This window comes from Pecten maximus, chromosome 6, assembly GCF_902652985.1.
Source record: "Pecten maximus chromosome 6, xPecMax1.1, whole genome shotgun sequence".
Classification (NCBI taxonomy): Eukaryota; Metazoa; Mollusca; class Bivalvia; order Pectinida; family Pectinidae; genus Pecten; species Pecten maximus.
The window spans coordinates 10,044,593-10,066,981 of NC_047020.1; the positions used below are offsets into that span (position 1 = coordinate 10,044,593).

The 22,389-nt window shown below is 35.5% G+C and overlaps 1 protein-coding gene across 1 annotated transcript; it reads left to right on the forward strand.

Moving 5' to 3' along the window:
* The first annotated feature begins 625 nt into the window (after window positions 1-625).
* LOC117328916 (SWI/SNF-related matrix-associated actin-dependent regulator of chromatin subfamily A member 5-like) lies at window positions 626-20,290 on the forward strand. The gene is made up of 23 exons (XM_033886529.1): window positions 626-791; window positions 2,311-2,394; window positions 2,679-2,857; window positions 5,530-5,630; window positions 6,056-6,156; window positions 7,572-7,751; window positions 8,110-8,265; window positions 8,446-8,577; window positions 9,348-9,416; window positions 9,795-9,904; window positions 10,281-10,417; window positions 10,845-10,934; window positions 12,190-12,311; window positions 14,150-14,302; window positions 14,597-14,729; window positions 15,266-15,414; window positions 15,684-15,917; window positions 16,495-16,734; window positions 16,936-17,052; window positions 17,400-17,534; window positions 17,819-18,031; window positions 18,401-18,514; window positions 19,070-20,290. Exons 1-23 carry the CDS (start codon window positions 732-734, stop codon window positions 19,133-19,135), a joined length of 3,075 nt encoding a protein of 1,024 aa, XP_033742420.1. The 5' UTR covers window positions 626-731; the 3' UTR covers window positions 19,136-20,290.
* Window positions 20,291-22,389: the final 2,099 nt, after the last annotated feature.

Here is a 22,389-nt window from a genome sequence, read left to right on the forward strand (position 1 = left end):
ATCAACATGTACATAGTAATTAAAATATCCACTAATTTGTACCTGTGACATGTAATCTATTTGGTGGACATTTTAAATTTGAATCTAATATCATATAGATCACGAAAACATAAGATTTGGATCACTGTTGGAGATAATAAGATATGTTTCTTTTCATTTGTTACTTGTTAATTATGAAAAGTCGATCGAGTTGTTCATCCTGTCATATAATCTCTGGGTACATGCTATAAAGTATATTAGGTTGTCCTTAAGAATTAAGCTTCCTCTCGTGTATAACCTATCACAGTATTCCCTTTCATCATTAGACGACATCTAAAACAAATAAGAAAACATATACGAACAACATATGCATAGATGCAGTTACTAGATAATATTTCTACATAACTATTTTTACTCACTGGTTCACACTGAAAAAATATGGTGTGCTACCATGATTAATCGTTACACGAGTTACATCCCCTGAAATACTCCGTTCTGTTCCGATATTTTCCGTCGAATGTATTGGCAATTTTTCGTATTTATCGTTTAAAGTTTACTTTTTATCTCAGACTCTTTGAACATAACATAAAAAAAATCATAAATCAACAGTTTATAGTATATTAAACTTCAAAATATTTCTATTGCGAGCTTTCTGATCCCCCCGCCAAAAGAGCCGGTGTTTCGAAAGAAATCGGGACAAAGACAGAAGACAGGGGTAAACGAACAGAAAAGTGTAGCCTACAACTGTCAGGATGTCGGGCTCAGAATCAGAAAGTAACGATGAGGCTATGGACCAAAGTGACTCATTCATGGTAATAATAGCAAACACGTAATTTACGAATTAATCCTGATATGGCTATCACTTTCTCTTCTTTGTCATACCAAAATTCCAAGTCAGTTTTTCTCGGTTAAACACATTTTACCGTCATGGTATGCAGTCATAAACGTCGATGGAGTAGGAATAATAAAGATCCTTATCCGTTTTCACCACTATCAAATTGACATCATTGTGTTATTCACCAGGTAAGGCACTTTATATCGCTATAATTTATAAACAACATCTTCGGATAAAAATGCATGCGCGCAGAAGCGACGCATGGAACTTGCTGGGAGTTTATAGAACAAAGTGCAAGTCTTTTTGCTCTGCATCTTGTTCCTCGTCAGAACCCACTGATATGATTAACGACGAGAGTGGTACCCTGGTTCTGACTGATATTGTTGAGTGCGCACGGATCTTAATGCCTCGCGATCGACTGATATGCGCTGACTGTATCTTCGTCCAGTTGATTCCAAACTATTTAGTTAGTTTTAAACGGGGGTAACTTTTCCAATGACTATCCATTTGAAAATGAAATGTAACAGGAGAAGAGAAAATGTAGCAGCCAGACCGGGGTTCGAACCCGGGACCTCCAAACACTAGCCGGATGCTCTACCAATTGAGCTACCTGGTCAGCATCGAGAAAATCAGCTATATGGGCAGTTAGAGGTTACACGGCGCCTGTCAAAAGTATCTCGCGTGTACCACCTCAAACATTGTTGGAGTAACTAGCCGGATGCTCTACCAATTGAGCTAGGCTACCTGGTCACTGATGATTGACTCAGTCCAGTCCCGTACCGAAACATATATTTCAGTTCAGCCTATAGCTAATGTACGACGGTACAGCCGGGTTAGCCCACTCTGCCCGTAGCAGCAACCCATTAATTTCCAACTGAAAATTGAAGTTCTTCAGATCAAATGAAAACAGTTGAGGCTTTTGCCAACAAAAAATAAGTTACCTGTAAATGTGAAGTCTACTTGACACATTAGCATTACAAAATCCATCAGAGTAATCTGTAGCTCCCCGGAGGGAACCCTATTACAGAATCATTTTGCAAAACTTACCCAAGAAACAATCTAGAGTCTAGACTGTGAATATGTTCCCCTGTCTTTAATTCCACCACTTACATTTACAATATTATGATGTAAATTTATTATCTAATGGCCAAACTTTGTGATTAGCCACATGGCTATATGGAAATAAGGAAGTGGACGTACTTCAATCAATCTGATTCATTTGAGATAACTCTGGCACACTAATTTATGGTAAATAATTGACACTTGTAAAGCCTGCCTAGTGCCTATAGTTATAAGAATACTTCAAAAGATTGTATTAGATATTGGAATGGTGCTATTCTTTTAAAAAAGTTGTCTTCATGTTGTGATTTTAATTTGTAATGGCCAAAAAGTAACATTCTTAACCAAAATCAGTAGCATTTGAATATCAACACCTGTGTGTTCCAACTTCTCAATCAATTGGTTACATCTCATTCATAAAAATGTTTTGTATCTAGCCTCCAGGGAAGGCACCAGTAGTGATGCTGAAATCGCCTCCGAAACCCCAGGGTGAGGAAGAAGAGGAATTTGATGCAAAGATAGTAAGTCTCCTTCAGTCCTTGCCCCGTATAAGGATCAAGGTTAATCCTCTTAATCGAAATAGATCATTGAAACTTTCCACAAACGATTGGCACTGTAAAGTTAACATTTACTTCGAAATATCACTTATAGAAAAATAATTCTTATTGACACAAATTTGTTAAAAGCACTAAATACAATCAATATTGAATTTATTTTAATAAATTTGTTGATAGATGTCCATTTTCCAACAGATTCCATTTCGTCCATGAACATATGTTAAAAGCCCTGTTTACTAATTTTACAGGAAGCAGATAGAGGCAATAGGTTTGAGTTTTTACTCAAACAGACAGAATTGTTCTCACATTTCATGCAAACAGGAGCAGGTCCATCTGGTGGGAAAACGCCAACAAGTCCCTTGAAAATGAAACCTGGTCGCCCTAAAACGAAAAAGGATGAAAAACAGAAACTTGCAACAAGCGGAGAGTATGTAATATGTAAAAGTGATTAGCAGTGGTATTGTAACATTAAAACTATAAATCAATATGACATGCAGATTTACATATATTGTAATGTGCACTTACATACAGTATGATTAATGTAATCAAAGTGTGCATTTAAAGTTGATACAAAATATTTATATTTGGAAGTACGATTGAGCAAATGTACATAAAACAGTTTCAAATCATGGAGTGATATGCATGATTGGACCGCACATTGACATAATGCATGAACAACATTCCAAGGTTATATAACCCCCTTTTACATAAAATAAGCGACGATTATCACAACATATATAACTTCTAACTGCTAAAGCAATACTTACCACAGACTGTAAGGTTTCTGTGCTTGTATAATGTGTCAAAAACATCTAATCCGTGCACACGGCCTGATAGAGCACTGTCATGGCTTGTGCTGGTGCACACTCACTTCCTCTCTCAGGGATTTTCCTACAACAGAAACAGGGTCCGTTAAAATGACCCATACCCTAAAAAAATCTTGCATTCCCAATTTTGAAGTTACTTTTGAATGATTAAGTATGTTTTAAATACAAAGACCTATATTAAGGCAATTTTGAAAAATAGATAACAGCTGCAGATAACAAGATGAAATAAAAAATAATATAAAGGCAATATTTATCAAAGAATAACTGAAATTTGTATGATTTTCACTATTTATTGTTTTCCCAATGTCACATTTTGTCGCGTAGAAATGCCAAAATTTAATGGACCCTGGACCCAGCTGAAAAATTATTGGAAAATCCCTGCCTCTACGGAACATCCGTTCGCCATACATGTCAGGGATCACCATGGCTTCAGATTTTACTATGGAGGAACCTGTGGGGACATTTTTCCAGCGCGCCAAAGACCCAATATTAATTAATTAAAGGGAGATAATTTGTTTACATGAGTTATGTCCCTTTTCATTTTTAGGGAGATGATTTGTTGTACAGTAGTTATATCCCCTTAGAAATTGTTTTCAGAAATAATGATTAACTATTTTAATCATGGTAATATGAATTTATTTATTCAATATGTAGGAAAAATAAATACAGCATTTACCAATCCTTAAATTGATACATTGCTCGTTCTTCATTCTCTTTACCAACTCAGACTTTCTCAAACTCTATAATGTCACAGCACAAATATAATATGATTTCCTATGTCACAATTGTCAGTCATTTTCACACACAAATTGTCCATTTTCTTACAGCACAACTTCACACTTAATTGTCCTCGGGATCAAACAATGCGGCGATGGTGATTTTTCTTTTTCTGATCTGTGTCCATAGGTCTGCTGTCCTGTTTACAAAACATGCCTACAAATCAAATGAAACATTCAAAGTTAATAAAAATAAATTGATAAAATGTTTTAACATTAAACTTTCACTCTAGGTAAATACTTTGACCTAATCACTGAAAATACTGAAAAAGAATTAATTTTAATTTTTGGTTTTATGATTAAACAAAGTCAGTATATATTAGTCACTAATGTGAAATTTGGAAATAATACATTTTTATCAAATATCAACTATTAAGTTTGTTTACATTAAATATAGGCCTATAAATCAGTCATATACAAACTAGCCAATAACATTTTAAAAAATAATTTAAAAAATATGTTTTTATTATGACATGAAAGAGATTTATATTATACAAAATACATTTTAGTAACCATTTGACACCTAAATAATTTACCTTAAGCTTCGTCATACTTTAGCCATGAATATTTCTTCATTCAGTTGGTAAAAATGATGATCTGTGTTTTGACTTTGTCGGTGAACAGACCGGGCTAAGCCTTCTGTCGTTTCGGCGAATTCTCGAAAAAATGATTCAATATACTGCTGCTTTAGTTGTCGCTTCATTATTACAGAATGAAATTATCATCATCGGTCTTTTGGTTCTACAGTCCATGTTATTATTACTTTCGTTTTGCAAACTCCTCATTTCTTCACAAACGCAAATCCATGTCATATGTGTTATAAAGTAATCTGGGTCATATATGAGTTTGACTTAATTGTCGAAGCCATTTAAGCCTTTATTCGATACAGATCGACCGCCGTCAAAACACAAACATGCGGTCCGCGGCCAAACAATTTAATATTGGTATGATTGATATAGTTACATTGGTTAATTCGTCGGGGTATTGGAGGTCAGGGTCATTGAATGAAGTGTCAAAAGTCGCCCTGGCGTGTGAACAGGTAATTAACTGGCCTCAAGCCAGTGCAGTAAGTAAAACACTACACAGTCGGCGGTATCTGGGGCTCACCACGGGTTAACAGAGTTTTGAATACGAAGATCGGCAGGGCAGATTTTTTTTACTATGGCGCTACATACTTTTACTATGGCGGTAGACATTTTACTATGGTGCTGCTCCATAGTAAAACAGCCTGTGGTGATCACTGCATGTAGTAACAACACGTCACAATATATACAGACACACATGACAAATATAGAATTACACGCGATGGTGACATACTGTATATCATCTTAATCAGTTTGTGCAAAATTGATACAATAGCTTTGACAGGATCGAAAAGCCTTTCATTTTTTCTTTATTTTTGTAGGGAATGTAGTGCATGTTTACAGAGACTGGTCTTTGAAAGTTCAAAATAATTCTTTTTTTTTTTCTCAATGAGCTGTTCTTAAAATTTGTAGTCATAGACATCGACGAACTGAACAAGAGGAAGACGAGGAGCTGCTTACAGAAATCAAAAAGGTTCCGAACATTGTGTACCGCTTTGATAGCTCTCCTTCATGTAAGTTTCAATGGTTTTCTTTTGACTAGAAATACTTGATTAATTATGAAATAAATCCATTATGTATTTCTAAGATAATGAATATTAATCAACAAGCTAAATGGTGCTGTCCACAAAAACATGCAACTTTGGTGAAGTGGTTTATATCTCACTGGGAAGAATCTGCAATGATTAGGGAAATATGTATTTGGTGTTTTATATGCTGATAGAATGTGCTATGATGTGTTATAGTCAGTTAACTTCATAAAACATCAAAAAGACTAAATGAAGTGGACGGTCTGCTATCACGTGTGATTTCCCTGGGATAGCACACTAAATTGAAAGTTGAAAGCTTTAAATATCCTTTTGTGATAATTCATATCTGCATAAAATTTTCAATTACTTGAGAATGTTGGTGTACAGATTATTTATTCTCATATTCTTAGACATCAAATCTGGAGTAATGAGGGACTACCAAGTTCGTGGCTTGAACTGGATGATATCTCTCTATGAAAATGGTATCAATGGTATTCTGGCTGATGAAATGGTAAGTGTTCCACAGATAATGTTTCAAGATTTACTCTAGTTTACATCACCAACACGATAAAGTAATCATTAGTTTTGTATCTAATTAAAAAAATGTATCCATGTTCTGGAAAGATAAATATTGTCCAAAATCACTGGATCAGGGTTTTTGCCAGGCATATTTTGGGTCCGGTACACGGACCCATTCCCAATTGAAAATTGGCATGTATTTTCCCAATTTCGGTCTATTTTTTCCCAATTCCGGTCTGTATTTCCCCAATCGCTGTTAAGATAAGACAACCTAAAAATTTGGATTTATACGAGCTTCCAGTCATTATTTTGTCAACGTTAAAATGTTACCGTGAGTCATCGTGTTGTTGTTGGTTTTGCGATTCGCGCATGCGCTTGGATAGTCTTATTGAAGTCATATCATATCTGCGTTTGAATCGCCCATTTAAATGGGAGTTTAATGCAAAGCGTTTACGTACATTGACTCGTTCTATTTACCGAGGTCAAATCAAGTACTGGACTCGGGACGATGTCACACAATTCCAAATATTACGCAAAGAAGATTTTGCTCAAAGATTCGAAAGATTTAATGAAAGTTACGAGCTTTTTCAAACGAAATACTGGTAATTCCCGATCTGAAAGTCAGGCAGCTGCTTCAAACGATCTCCAACCTGACTGATTTCACTCTTGACAAGCTTGTTAATGAGTTTAAGCACACTAAAGACAGAAAATTAAACATTCTCTGATTAAAACAAATATCCTGAAAAGAGATGCTGACTTGTATTCATTTGTACAAATATTATGAAAAGAAACAGCTAAGCTTGTATAATTCATATATTTTTCCAATTTTATAATATATTCCCAAATTTGATGAAACACCGATGGTATTTTCCCAATTTGTGGAAAATGCCGATGATATTTTCCCAATTTTTGTTCAGGGACCCTTTCCCAAAATAGCTGGCAAAAACCCTGCTGGATTAGATCATCGGAAAATCTGTTTTAGAAGCATATTTAAGTTTTTATGCAGTTGTATCAACAGGAGGCTCACTGATACAGTTTCATATGTGTTATAACTATTAAATCTTCTCGGTCACATGCATGAAAATTAGCCTAAATCAAGGAAAATCATTTACATAAAGTTGGGGATGTTTCACCCTGAGGGCGAGTGAGTGGCACCCATACTCATTTAATGCTGAAGAAATTTGATTGCAGAATTTTCGCCTGTAAAAAAAATACTATATAGAGCATCTCTTAAAAAAATGATTTGTAAAAATAAAGATAAGTTTTTTCAAAGTGGGTAGTTCTACATTTAGGTGATACATGTCCAATCAGCTTCTTTGGGTGTTACATTGGATTGGGAAGTTCTTTTAAAAATAACGGATTATAGGCCTAAATGTTCAGGACTTGCAATATTAGTAACCATTTCAGGGTCTGGGTAAGACATTACAAACCATATCATTGCTTGGCTACATGAAACACTACCGACACCTGCCATCCCCTCACCTTGTCATCTGTCCCAAGTCCACCCTTGCCAACTGGGTGTGTGAATTCAAGAGATGGTGTCCAAGTCTTCGGGCTGTCTGCCTTATAGGAAGTGCAGAACAGAGGGTAAGTAGTAGTCTTTAGGTCGTTTGATGATAATAACCTTTTTTGCTAGATTAGAATGGCCAGAAATATCACCTAACTGCTAATGTGTATGCATGTTTGAAAATCAATTGGAGTGAGTATTTTGATATTTCACATCCATGTTCAGTCATCTGGAACTGGTTTTATCAATTCTGTCTTTTTCTTGACTAATCTCCATACAGAGTACTCCGTTATCTTATGTTACATCCTTATATCTATGCACATACTCTTGAATTTTTGAGCTATATACTGCAAAATTGGACCAGATATCTCGCAGTATATATAGCATTGACTGTTCTCTTACCTACTGTTGATGTCTAAATTGTTATTTGTATATTAGGCCACCTTTATCAGAGATACCATGATGCCAGGGGAATGGGATGTTTGTGTCACCTCATATGAAATGGTCATCAGGGAGAAATCTGTCTTCAAGAAGTTCAATTGGCGATACCTTGTCATTGATGAAGCTCACAGAATCAAGAATGAGAAATCTAAGGTAAACATTAGATCATTTTGTAACTTTCGTGAATTTATTGCTAGATGTACACACTTTTTTATCATAAAATGTGAAATAATATAATTTAGAATGTAAGAATTTGAGTAACTAGAACCTGCCAATTGTTTGAGGTAATATTGGAGTATATTCATTTAAGGTACCATGTTTATACTTTTGCAGCTGTCAGAAATTGTGAGAGAGTTCAAGTCTGCAAATCGCTTGCTGCTGACAGGGACACCATTACAAAACAACCTCCATGAACTCTGGTCCCTGCTCAACTTTCTCCTGCCTGATGTGTTCAATTCTTCTGATGTGAGTAATCTACTGTTGTGCAAAATTTTCGAATAGTGTAATTATTAAAAGATTTGAAAAGTACAATTTGTCCAAGGCAGGGAATGTTGCTGGTATGGTGCATGCAATCCTACTGACATATGTATCAAGAAAACATGTTAAAATATCATTAAATTAGTCGAAATAAACTGGTTCTAGGGTGGCACAGTGGTAACACACTTGCCTTTCACCTAGGCGGCCAGGGTTTGATTTCTCTATCGGACATGAAATGTAAGTTTACAAAGTAAACCGGTGAATCATTTGCACGATTTGCTGAGACATTTTCTTTGCTTGCAAGTAATTTATGGGATGTGGGACGACATGGAATCTGTTTTCTTCCTTTAAATGAATGATTTCTTAAGATCTGCATCAAGTCCTGATTCTTTGCACGTTTCAAATGAAATCAATTGTAAAGTATATATACTGTATATAATGTGTAGGTTTTGCTTTCTGGCAAGCAAGTTTATTTGTATAAATTTGATATTCATCCACTTCTAAAGTCACCTTGGTAAAATTTGTTGGGCACAAAGCAATAACTGGTAGCAATACAGTGGATGTTTGTGTAGTTTTCAGGAATGGGGCAAATTTTTGAAAGTTGGGGAGGTGTCCTAAAAATATCCTAAACAGCAAATTTTTGGGGGGAAATTGAACACAAAAATAATTTCAATTTTAGTTTTTATGCTAACATATGTTGACTTTGTCTAAAATCTAAACTATTGACAATAATAATCTTTCTGAACTTGATTTTTCAGGATTTTGATTCCTGGTTTAATACCAACTCATGTCTTGGTGACAAGGAGCTTGTGGAAAGATTGCATATTGTAAGTATTGACATTATGGTCCATCGTAAATAAATAATGTTTTAAATTGGACTTAACAGTCTTTATGACCCTGACTTTTCCGTATAACATTATTTATCCTGTGTAGTACTGATGGGCTATATTAAAGGAGCCTATAGACACACTCGTTTACATCCATTATAATGACATGAATAAGGAATGAGTAAATATTGTAGTACTTGTCTTTTTTCAAGGTTTTGTTTGAAGGTGAGATATATTAAGGAATTTGTAATTGTTCAGTGTCCATTCTTAGATACATGAATATAATTTTTAGCTTTGTTCTTTGCCATTCCTAAAAGACCAATTTAATGTGTTGTATTTTATCATACATTAACAGAATTTCTTCTTTCACAATTACAGGTTCTCAGACCCTTTTTATTGAGACGTATCAAATCAGAAGTGGAGAAGAAACTGTTGCCTAAAAAGGAAGTGAAGATCTTTGTTGGTCTCAGTAAAATGCAGAGAGAATGGTAATTTAAATGATTTCATTTATATTTAATGAACATTTTGAAATCAATCACTTGAATATTCTCCTAGAAAATTCAGATTTGTTTATGTAAACTGTAAAATGTAAATTGGGAAAGAAGTTATACCTGCTTAAATTAATCACTCTTGTTGGCCCAGATGGAAAGTGTGTTTAACAAGAAATTCCAAATACTCTTGATCCATAGATATTAAGAATCTATGTCTGTCTGATTTTGGGAAATGGTCTTGTTCTCAAATTTTATGCACATTTCAACAACACCTGCACCCTATAAAATGGAGCAATATACTGGATCTAAGTATCTGTCCCAAAGGAAGATGGATTGTCAGGGAAGTCTATAATCTATACTTATCATTGGACAGGTACACAAAAATCCTGATGAAAGATATTGATGTTGTGAACGGTGCAGGTAAAAGTGACAAGATGAGATTGCTCAACATTCTTATGCAGCTGCGAAAGTGTGCCAACCATCCCTACCTTTTTGATGGGGCAGAGCCTGGTATGTAAAAAAATCTGTGCAGAAATTTTGCACATGAATTAATTTGATTTATTGTGTTTGCAGGAAATGAGATAAAAATAATATATTCTTCATCAGTTTTCACCCAATGCTAAAGGGATAATTTCAATACAAATTGTATACATTCATTCATATTCAAGCAAGATTTCTTTTGACAAAATCTTACCTTATCCATATCAGACTCTAAAATAAATTGGTTCTGTCTATTACAGAAAATATATAGGATATATTGATGGCATGCCTGACGCGCTATTCCTGTAAATATCTAACTGGGTACTCAAAAAATACAGAAATTCTTTTTTATTCATTACAGTTGAGAAGTGTTGTATGGTATGGTAAAGTAATCCAATACTATATGTTTTACTGCAATAGACACTAGCCTTAATCAGCATTATATTATGTTTCTCAGGTCCTCCATACACAACAGACCAACATTTGGTGGACAACTGTGGTAAAATGGCAATCCTTGATAAGCTACTGCCCAAGCTGAAGGCCCAAGGTGAGAAAACCAGGCTAGGGCAATTTTCTGTATGTGTATACACTAATGCTTAATTTTGTCAGGAAAGTATATTGCACTTTTGTGTCACATCATTCATTATTTTTAGTTTTGTTCTCTGCAACAAAGTTAGTGGTATACTTCAATCATAGTATACATCCCTCCATCTGTAAATGTTAGGTTACCTGCAGTGATATCTTTAGTAGTTTTGCATTTTATTTTTCATTTATTTATGAGGGTTACACTCCATAGATAATAATATTCTTATGCAGTGTAGTAATCCTTACAGTTTTATGTTATTTTAAGTCTCGTCAGCAATGAAAAGTTGTGAAAGCAAGATATGGTATTATTTTTCCAACGACAACAGTGAAAGGATAAAGAAGTGCAATTTCTTTAATACATACAATAAAGTATAAATAAATTGTTTGTATTGTATGTATTTAATATTCAAAATCTGTCATCCTTGACAAAAAACTTATCCATTTTCATTGCATCTGAATAACCAACAGACCATGACTAGAAATGCATTCGTCCATTTAGTGTCAGTTTCTGACTAACACAAAAGACAAATAATCACCAATATATTTGAAATTTAAAATTGTTTTTACAAAATATGCCACGCCTATCCCAAGTTGATAGAGGACATGCTGTTGCGATTCTTATGGGCAAGGATCAATCTAGGCATTTTTCTATTCCGTTTATGAATTTTGTCCATTTTTCCCCTCAAACTTCCATTAAATTCAATGAAGTCCTCATTTGTTATAGATCTCAGAAAATTTAAAGCTGGATGGTTTGATTGATATTCAACTTAACAATTGCACTTCATTTTAATAGGTGATTTGTTTACAAATATTAATTTATTAAACCGTGAAGTTGAAGTTGTATTTCTTTATCCTTTCAGTATACTTCAAAGTTTGCATTTAGATATGTTGCTCAAAATGTAGTCCCATCATTAATCATACTTGGCATATAGTAAAATCACATAGCAAAACACTTTATTTGCAGAATATCATCCAGAATTTATGTTGGGGATCTGGACTTCAAAGTTATATGTTAACTTAATTTGTCATCTTTGTGTTTAGCTCAGTACCTGAAAAAGGATTGGTGTCATTCCTATAGATTAAATGAAGTTTTTAGACATATAATTATGTGTCATTCTTGATGGGAAACCCAGATCATTATCGAAGGTAATTTGTAAACTTGATACATGCTATCTGTCTCATTTGCAAACAAGTCAGAAAAGTATATCTACTTTCAGATTCACGAGTACTGATATTCAGTCAGATGACTCGAGTACTAGACATCCTTGAGGATTACTGTTACTGGAAAAACTACAACTATTGTCGCTTGGACGGAAGCACACCCCACGAAGACAGAACAGTAAGTTTTTTTAGGTCACCTGAGACGAAGTCTCAAGTGACCTATTCTAATCGCCTTTTGTCCGTCGTCGTCCGTCGTGCGTCCGTAAACTTTTTACATTTTCGACTTCTTCTCCAAAACCACTTAACAAAATTCAATGAAATTTGGCAGAAAGTTTCTATGGCTGAAGGTCAACCAAAATTGTGAATTATATGGTCCCCACCCCCCAGGGGCCTGAGGGGTGGGGCCAAAAAGGGTCAAATTGACTAAAACTTCAAAAATCTTCTTCTCTACTCTCAGATATGGTGGAGTCAAACACTCTTCATAGATGGAAGGGTCTTGTGGTGCTTTTACCAAAATTGTGAATTTCATGACCCTGGGGTCTCACGTTTGCCCCTGGGGAGGGGGTAAACTTTACTACAGTTTATATAGGGAAATCACATTTTTGACTATTACTTGTTGGATTTGTATTGGAATTCATTCTAACTTGGTTCAAATTATCAGCATGGGATGACAGTTTGATGTTATGTACATGTTGGCCCTAATTGACCCCGAGGGGCTGGGGAGCGGGGCCAAAAAGAGTCAAATTGACTAAAATTTCAAAAATCTTCTTCTCTACTCTCAGATGTGGTAGAATCAAATACTCTTCATAGATGGAAGGGTCTTAAGGTGCTTTACCAAAATTGTGAATTTCATGACCCTGGGGTCTCAGGTTTGCCCCTGGGGAGGGGGTAAACTTTACTATAGTTTATATAGGGAAATCACATTTTTGACTATTATTTGTTTGATTTGTATTGGAATTCATTCTAACTTGGTTCAAATTATCAGCATGGGATGACAGTTTGATGGTATGTACATGTTGGCCCTGGTTGACCCCCAGGGGCTGGTGGGCGGGGCCAAAAAGGGTCAAATTGACTGAAATTTCAAAAATCTTCTTCTCTACTCTCAGATATGGTAGAATCAAATACTCTTCATAGATGGAAGGGTCATAAGGTGCTTTACCAAAATTGTGAATTTCATGACCCTGGGGTCTCACGTTTGCCCCTGGGGAGGGGGTAAACTTTACTATAGTTTATATAGGGAAATCACATTTTTTACTATTATTTGTTTGATTTGTATTGGAATTCATTCTAACTTGGTTCAAATTATCAGCATGGGATGACAGTTTGATGGTATGTACATGTTGGCCCTGGTTGACCCCCAGGGGCTGGTGGGCGGGGCCAAAAAGGGTCAAATTGACTAAAATTTCAAAAATCTTCTTCGCTACTCTCAGATATGATAGAATCAAATACTCTTCATAAATGGAAGGGTATCAAGGTGCTTTACCAAAATTGTGAATTTCATGACCCTGGGGTCTCACGTTTGCCCCTGGGGAGGGGGTAAACTTTACTATAGTTTATATAGGGAAATCACATTTTTGACTATTATTTGTTTGATTTGTATTGGAATTCATTCTAACTTGGTTCAAATTATCAGCATGGGATTACAGGTTGATGTTATGTACATGTTGGCCCTGGTTGACCCCCAGGGGCTGGTGGGTGGGGCCAAAAAGGGTCAAATTGACTGAAATTTCCAAAATCGTCTTATCAACTTTATGTTAGAATCAAATACTCTTCATAGACTGACCCCATTAGGACTGATGGGTGGGGCCAAATAGGGTCAATTTAGTTGGCCGAAATAATTCAAATCTCAGGTGACCGTTAAGGCCCTTTGGGCCTCTTGTTTTATATTGAAATAATAAGTGCCATCATAAGGAACATCATCATACCACTGAAAAGCAACATGCTACTAATGGGCAATGCTGTTGGAAACTCATCACTTCAATTTAAAGTACATCTATCGATTTAATGTTTACGCAGGTGTCAATCAATGATTTCAACATGCCAGGCAGTAGCAAGTTTGTATTCATGCTGAGTACTAGGGCTGGTGGACTGGGAATCAATTTGGCTACCGCTGATTGTGTTATCCTGTACGACTCTGACTGGAATCCACAAGTTGACCTCCAGGCTATGGTATGATGGCTGACTACACTTCTAATAATCTAGTCTCCTGATTTATCACTGAATGATTACCTTATAAACATTTATAATTTGTAAAACTAAGGTGTGAACAAGATATGTAATAAAAAAAACCTACACAAAACTCTTACACTTTTTATGATTTTTGCAAAGTTTTTATTTGATAGAAAGCTATATTCAATAAATTTTATGTATGATGAACATAACTTCTGTATAGTTACAAGATGTGTTAAAAGTTGTAATTCATTTGTTGTGGTTTACTCTATCATTGTATTTGATTCTCCACAGGACCGTGCCCATCGTATCGGACAGCTGAAGCAGGTGAGAGTGTTCCGCTTCATTACAGAGAACACGGTGGAGGAGAGAATTGTGGAGAGGGCAGAAATGAAACTCAAACTGGATAACATTGTGATACAGCAAGGTACGAATCCTATCATTAAACAGGATTTTTTGTGTCAGGTGACAAAGATCACCCAGTCAATGTTATTATTTGAACAAATATTTCCATTGAATAGATCTTAAACATTTGCTTTATCTCAAATTAATAGATGACTTAATTTGCATGCTTCTGACTGATGTATTTTGAAGGAATAATCAGATTTTGATAAAGCCATTGTTAGTTTCTAGTCACTAGCTGAATATAAAAGCTTGGTCAAGTTCTAAAACAAGACAAAACGAAGCAAACTCTGTCACATATAGTGTAATAGTGTAATTAATCCCTATGAATGGAATAAAATGTAAATAAACCTGGCACAGTACAAATGTATTATATGAAAGTTTTAACAAATCATTATACATTATGTTGTCTAAGCAGAAATAAGTTGAATAAGATGCCTGCTTTTTGCTTTTAATTCGCTTCCTACAAAGTACTTGGAGTGTTTTTAATGTAAATGTAAGTATACAGGGATTGAATGAACAGGAGAGCTTGATGTCAATTTTTTTGTATCGTACTTCCAGGACGTTTAGTAGATCAAAACACCAACCGACTAGGGAAGGAGGATGTACTTAACATGATCAGACATGGTGCTAGTCACGTGTTTGCCTCTAAAGAAACAGAAATCACTGATGAGGATATTGATTTGATCTTGGAGAGGGGCGAGAAAAAGGTGAGACAAACATATTATCTAGTGTAACATAGAGATTTATGAGAAAGTTTTGTACATTTTCATCATTGCTTCATATATTTGGTGGATCATACCTCAGAATATAGCTGTTAAGTGTTAATTGTAGTACTTGCCTAATTTGTATCTTCACAATTATATAATATGCTACACTGTAACCTGAGCATTTATCAAGATTTGTCTGCTGGCGAGGGAATATCAATAGCACTGTTAACTTTCTCTCACAATCGTTTCTTCTATTTTTATAATAACAGACGGAAGAAATGAAATCCAAGTTGGCTGGAATGGGAGAAAGTTCACTGGCAACATTTACGCTAGACACACCTACTGACAGTGTGTACCAGTTCGAGGGTCAGGACTACAGGGAAAAACACAAGGGAGGCATGGGTCTGTGGATTGAACCACCGAAGAGAGAGAGGAAGGCGAACTATGCTGTTGATGCATATTTCAGGGAAGCACTTCGTGTCAGTGAACCTAAAGCACCAAAGGTAAGTTTCTATAATTACTGGGTAATATCTAGTTTAGTATTCTAAACTTATGATAGCACAGTAAATATCAAGTAGAGTGCAGATCAAATTTATTTGCAGTTGTTTGTGATTAAATTCTGTTTCTGATTTTAAAACAGAAAATGTAAACAAAAAATACGAGTCCCCTTTATTAGACTGTTTATTTTGAATGTATTGATATTGTAAATGAATGAACTGTTTTTTTTAAACTATTAAAGAAGATGGTCTGTGATGAGTCGAGTCTTCTTCATGATATTAAAAAAGTATTCCAACAGAATGTTAATGAGCTGTGCAGACTATTTTATTAATGCCATCTGGAATCCATGTTAGAACAAGTCAATAGTTTAGTTGATGTTCCAGGAAATAACAAACATTTTTTAAGTCCAAAAGATATATCTCACCATCTCCTTTCACAGATGATTTAACAGCATGATTATGTTTATAGTATTTGATGAGTTTCATTACTCTTTAATAGATGGTGTTAATTTGGACTTTGTGATCTCCTTATTCCATGTGTAAAAAATTTATATTGAAAACTTGGAGATTTTTCCTTTCATAGGCTCCTAGACCACCAAAGCAACCCAATGTCCAAGACTTCCAGTTCTTTCCCCCAAGGCTGTTTGAACTGCTGGACAAGGAGATATATTTTTATAGGAAATCAATCGGTTACCGTGTGCCACGAAACCCTGACCTAGGGTCTGATGCTGAGCGGATCAGGAAAGAGGAACAACAGCGGATTGACGAGTCTGAAGTCTTAAATGAGGATGAACTGAAAGAAAAGGAGGAGCTTTTGAATGAGGTAACAGACAGAATTATTAGATATGCCAGTCAGCTACTGTACAGCAGAGAGGTACAATGCAAAGGAAATAAGTTGGGATATTGCTAATGATTCACTATTGTATTTCTAACAATTAAAAAAAGGCAGTGTTTCATTTCTTTGTACCCTAAACAGTAGAAATCTGTAGAATATTTTGAATCAGTATTTGTATTTGTGTTACAGGGATTTACAAATTGGAGTAAAAGAGATTTCAACCAGTTTATCAAAGCCAATGAGAAGTATGGTCGAGATGACCTAGATAGCATTGCCAGGGATGTAGAGGGCAAGACTCCAGATGAGGTAACATTTGTACACCATTAATACCCACGAAATATCGTCCTGTAAATCATTTTATTCTAATAAAACAAAATGTTAGATGGTTTTAAAGAATATACATGTATATGCTATTAAGTTAGCAAGGCATTTTGATGTGCTGTTATAACTTTATATTGAATCAGAAAAATCTAAATGTTTGATGATATAATTAGAATAAAGGACTTGTTATTCTGACTTTATATATTCAATGTTACTGTAAATATGAAATACTGAACTTATTCAGAACTTAATATATTCAATGCCTGGGAGCAGAGACTTGGGGAACATCTTGATTCACTATTTGTCTCACCTAATGTCATATTTTACACCAGGTGATGGAGTACTCAGGTGTGTTCTGGGAGAGATGCAATGAACTGCAGGATATAGACAAGATCATGTCCCAAGTAGAACGTGGAGAAGCTAAGATACAACGTAGGATCAGCATCAAGAAGGCATTAGATGCAAAGGTAATTAGCGAGATTTACATTGTAGCTGTTCAAAAGTTTTCAAGATTAAAATCCAGAAATCTATTGAAATTAATCCAAATATTTTCTTCCTAAAGATCATAATACTAATTTTCGTTCCTTTCTCATTTTTCCGAGATCAAGACAAAGTTGATTTACAACCATCATGTTATCGTTTCAAATTTCTGTACACATAATTGTGGATAGTTCATCTTTTATCGAATACACATGTAGTTGGCCTTGAAGTTTACAGATGGTAAACAGAGTTGTTTGTTTCATGTGTTTAGATGGCACGATACCGAGCACCATTCCATCAGCTGAGGATCCAGTATGGTACTAACAAGGGTAAAAACTACACAGAAGAAGAGGACCGTTTCCTCATCTGTATGCTTCATAAACTAGGCTTTGACAAGGAGAATGTATATGATGAACTCCGCACAGCTGTCAGGCAGGCTCCTCAGTTCAGGTTCGACTGGTTCATCAAATCACGAACAGCTATGGTATGTTGGATTGTTTGGAAGATCATAATGACATACTAGATAAAATATTTGCTTTTGTATCAGAAGTGTGTCATTAATTTCCAAAAAAAATATGTACCATTGACCATGGTATATTAGAATGGGTAAAAATAAGGTGATTGACTGGTGTCATGCAAACCAGGTAAACTACAATAACACTTTTTTTTCCCTCAGCTTTTCTGGAGTAACCGCCATTCCATTAACCATTTCATAACCAGTGGATTAACATGGCAATCTTATATGATAGCTCTTCTGAAACAAATGTTTCCATTTAGAAACTTTTGAATTAGTCTCAATAGAAATATGATGGTAGAAGCTTTTTATACAGCTACTGATTTCATATTGTGATAGGAGCTGCAGAGACGCTGTAATACCCTTATCACCCTGATAGAGAGGGAGAATATGGAGATGGAGGAGAAAGAAAAGGCCGAGAGGAAGAGGAAGGGACCAAAATCCGGAGCAAAGGTAACTAGCCTCCGATATTGTTTATCCAATAGTTAATGTGTTAAACATATAACAGTCATAACTGTTCAATAAAAAAAGAATATCAATCATATTCACATAGAATTTGGTTTGGTTTGGTTTATTTTGTTTAACGTCCTATTAACAGCTAAGGTCACATAGAATACTTAAAATCTTCATGTATATCAGCACAGTTTCTAGAGAAATCATAACAAATCACTGTCACTGAAGATTTCTCTCAGAAAGTCATAACTTTTAAAGGAAAAGACTTTTGTAAAATTAGGACCAGGTATAAAGCACAAACTGTGAATTGATTATTTCCTTCGGTACAATATATACTCTGTTGCCTGAAAAAAGGGACCCATAAGACCCAATAGAGACTGCTACAGTACACAGGGAAACTGAAATACACTTCACTTTACTTTTATAAATAGATATTTGGAGAACTGGGAAAATACCATGCATTTGATTTAAACATTTTAAAGTGGCAAATTATAGAAGAAACTTGGTGATAACTTTGAGAGTTTCATATTTGAAATGTTATGAATTTGATTACAGGGAGGACAGAAGAGGAAAGCTGATGGTACCCCAGACAACCGAGGACGACCTAAGAAAAAGAAGTGATCAATAAGACCTTGATGTTGTGTGGATTTGTGGATTTGTGGATATCGCATACAAAATGATGTTATTACCATTTCTGTGCTGTAAAGGTCCATGGTGATTCACATCAATGACATCTTACCTTTCACCAATGAAGTGCGTGTGTCATAATTACAATCACTAAATCATGTGTAGTGAATTGTGATATACAAACAGTAACACTGTCAGTGGTGAATTGTGTGGAGGTGACCCTGATACGGACTTTGAAGTCATCAACAGAATTCTCCCCCAGAGAATAGAAAATGTTATCAATCATGGTAGAATTGTGGTGTTTCTGAATTTGGTTTCAGAATTTTGACTACCAGAATTTTACTTTCAGGAAGTAAACCCTGATAACAACAAACTGTGACAAAGTAAAGGGCTAAGATATGGATAACAAATCTGAATCTGTCATGTTTTAATCATAATAAGTAGAGGAAGGACTTTATAGGGAATATATTATTGTTATACGACAGTGTGCTATAGTGTCCTGTATGTTTCATATCATTGTTTTATAGTCATTTACTTTTCATTTGGATTTTATATATTTTATCATGTCTAATTATTGTCCATTACACATGCTCATTGATGTTGAGATGATTTTAGACATCTTTCCATGTGTATCATGGTGTGGTGAGGCAATTATTTATCAGATTTAAATCGAGAGAAGATGGAAGCTATGATTTGTTGAATTGTGTCCCTTTATCAGAGCCATAACAAAGTTTCGTATATATCACACATCGTTATTTATTCATTTTGTGATAGACTATATGTTGAACATGCATATCTGTAGTCATATTAGGATTATTGTTAGGGATAAAAAATAAATCTCAATCAACAATATTCACAGTGATTTGATAGAGTATGTTGACAAAACAAAGTAGGCCGCATTGAGTAAGTACTATCGTGGTAAAACAAAGTAGGCCGCACTGAGTAAGTACTATCGTGGTAAAACAAAGTAGGCCGCACTGAGTAAGTACTATCGTGGTAAAACAAAGTAGGCCGCATTGAGTAAGTACTATCGTAAATGTTCAACTTCATGTAATAATCCTTACTTCAGCATGTGATCAATTAAATATTTCTGTTTTAAATCTTGACATAAACATCTATATGTTGTCAATAAATTCATCTCAAAACAAATTTGGAGTTTCATTTTGATTGATCTGACAGCAACGTGTGGATGCAGGCGTACTGCGCCTGGCTACGCGCCTGCATCCACACGTTGCTGTACAAATATTGTTTTGATAATATGATATGAAAATGTTGAAGTTCCTGTGGATGGTTTCCCATCAAACCCTACATTAACCTGCAATTAATGTAGGCCTATTCATCGGCGGCTAGATTGTTTGACACTGTATCCGAACGTCGCCAGGTGTCTAGAGATTCTACATGTATATGTCTGTTGCGTCTTGAACAGCATCATGCGTCTGCTAAAGACATACGAGGACTGATTGATATGTTGTGTGCATCATATTGAAGGAGGCACTCAAGGATGTTATTTTTTAAGTCCCACTATTCTCTTTGACTATGTAGGGCCGTGTACTCGAGGAATGGTCTCATTTGGCTAGTTTATATTCGACGAGGTAACACTCTAAAGTAAACAAGACGAGCGGCTTTTGCAAAATGGAAAAAATCGGTGAAAGAGCAGTGATCCAATATTTGCATCATAATGTTTAACATCTAATTAGGATATCCATAAAGACATGCAAGCAACATTAGGGACAGATGCCCTTCATATGCTTTAGTGAAAAGGTGGGTGGCGGAATTTAAGCGCGGCCGACAGAGCCTTGAGGATGACCCCGTCCTGGATAACCTGTTAATGTTCCACCCCCAGAAAAGGTCAATAATGTTCATGATATTGTTATGACTGACAAACGAGTTACAGAAAGATATATAGCCAGTATAATTGGTATTTCACAGAGAGGAGTACATTCCATTCTGACGGAGGATCTTGCCATGAGTAGGCTTTCTGACAGTTGATCAGAAGCACACCAGGCGCATATCATCGCGTGCTAATATTAACCTTTTGAGGAAGAACCTGTCCACTTTCTTCAGAGATTTGTCACTATGGATGACCATGGGTCCATCATTTTATCCCAGAGGCCAAACAACAATCAAAACAATGGAAGCACTCTGGCTCTCCCCCGCCAAAGAAGGCAATGCCTGTTCCATCAGCTGGGAAGGTTATGGCCTCGGTTTTCTGGGATGCGAATGGTATTCTGCTTTTTAAGTATCTCCAAAAGGGACAAACAATCAATTGCACGTTACGGGAAAATATTAAACTTAAGCGCCGTGGAAAGCTCACTAAAGGTGTGTGTTATTCCATCAGGACAATGCTCTTGTACACAAGTCTATTATTGCCATGGCTGCCATTGACGATTGTGGCTTTAAATTGATTGAGCATCCGCCTTATTCACCCGATCTCGCTCCATCGGACTTTAAACTATTTCCAAACTGAAAACAGCTATTTCAGGCACCTACTTTCAGTCCGATGATGACGTCAACATGTAGTGGATAGTTCTTTCTGAACAGTCAAGAAAAGGAGTTCTATAAAAGTGGCATTGGGGCTCTTAAACACCGCTAACAAAAGTGTTTAGATACTGAAGGGGATTTTGTTGAAAACTTAATACAATATCAGGCTCAAAACATATCAATCAGCCCTCGTACCTGAGATCAACTATGGACAGAGAACGAATGCCTCTCTGACATTATTGCATGTGTGTTGCGATTTTGTAGATCTAGACACATTGACAACCATGTTTGTTAAATATTTATAAAAGCTATTAATCCATCGTCTATTGAAACACACATCTTAGTTTCAATATACATGTATATGTATATGACATTTGCATGATTTATCACCCGAATATGTACACGATATATATTTTCAATCAACATCATTACATAATTTACAATGTATTACAGATTATAAGTCATGACTTTCACGGTATATGTTTAAGTGCTAATATGTCATGACTTTCACGGTATATGTTTAAGTGCTAATATGTTTCTCGTAAAATATGCTAATCACCTATGTCTATCTAGAAATACTCCTGGAGAATTATTGTTTGAATGTAGAAGCATGCTGTCCTGGTTTTGCTTTGCATGTAGGTAGCATACTAGGTATGTCATGCAGCCAAATAGGTACGACTTGGTATACTGTGAATTCGGTCGATTACCTTTAGGTGTTGTTAGAAAATTAAGATGATTGAAGTTAAAGGAAACTGATAATTATGAAA

Coding starts and splice junctions, on each gene's coding strand:
- LOC117328916 (XM_033886529.1), top strand. CDS start 732: ATGTCGGGCTCAGAATCAGAAAGTAACGATGAGGCTATGGACCAAAGT. Junction 792..2,310: donor ACCAAAGTGACTCATTCATG/GTAATAATAGCA, acceptor TTTTGTATCTAG/CCTCCAGGGAAGGCACCAGT. Junction 9,905..10,280: donor AGTAAAATGCAGAGAGAATG/GTAATTTAAATG, acceptor ATCATTGGACAG/GTACACAAAAATCCTGATGA.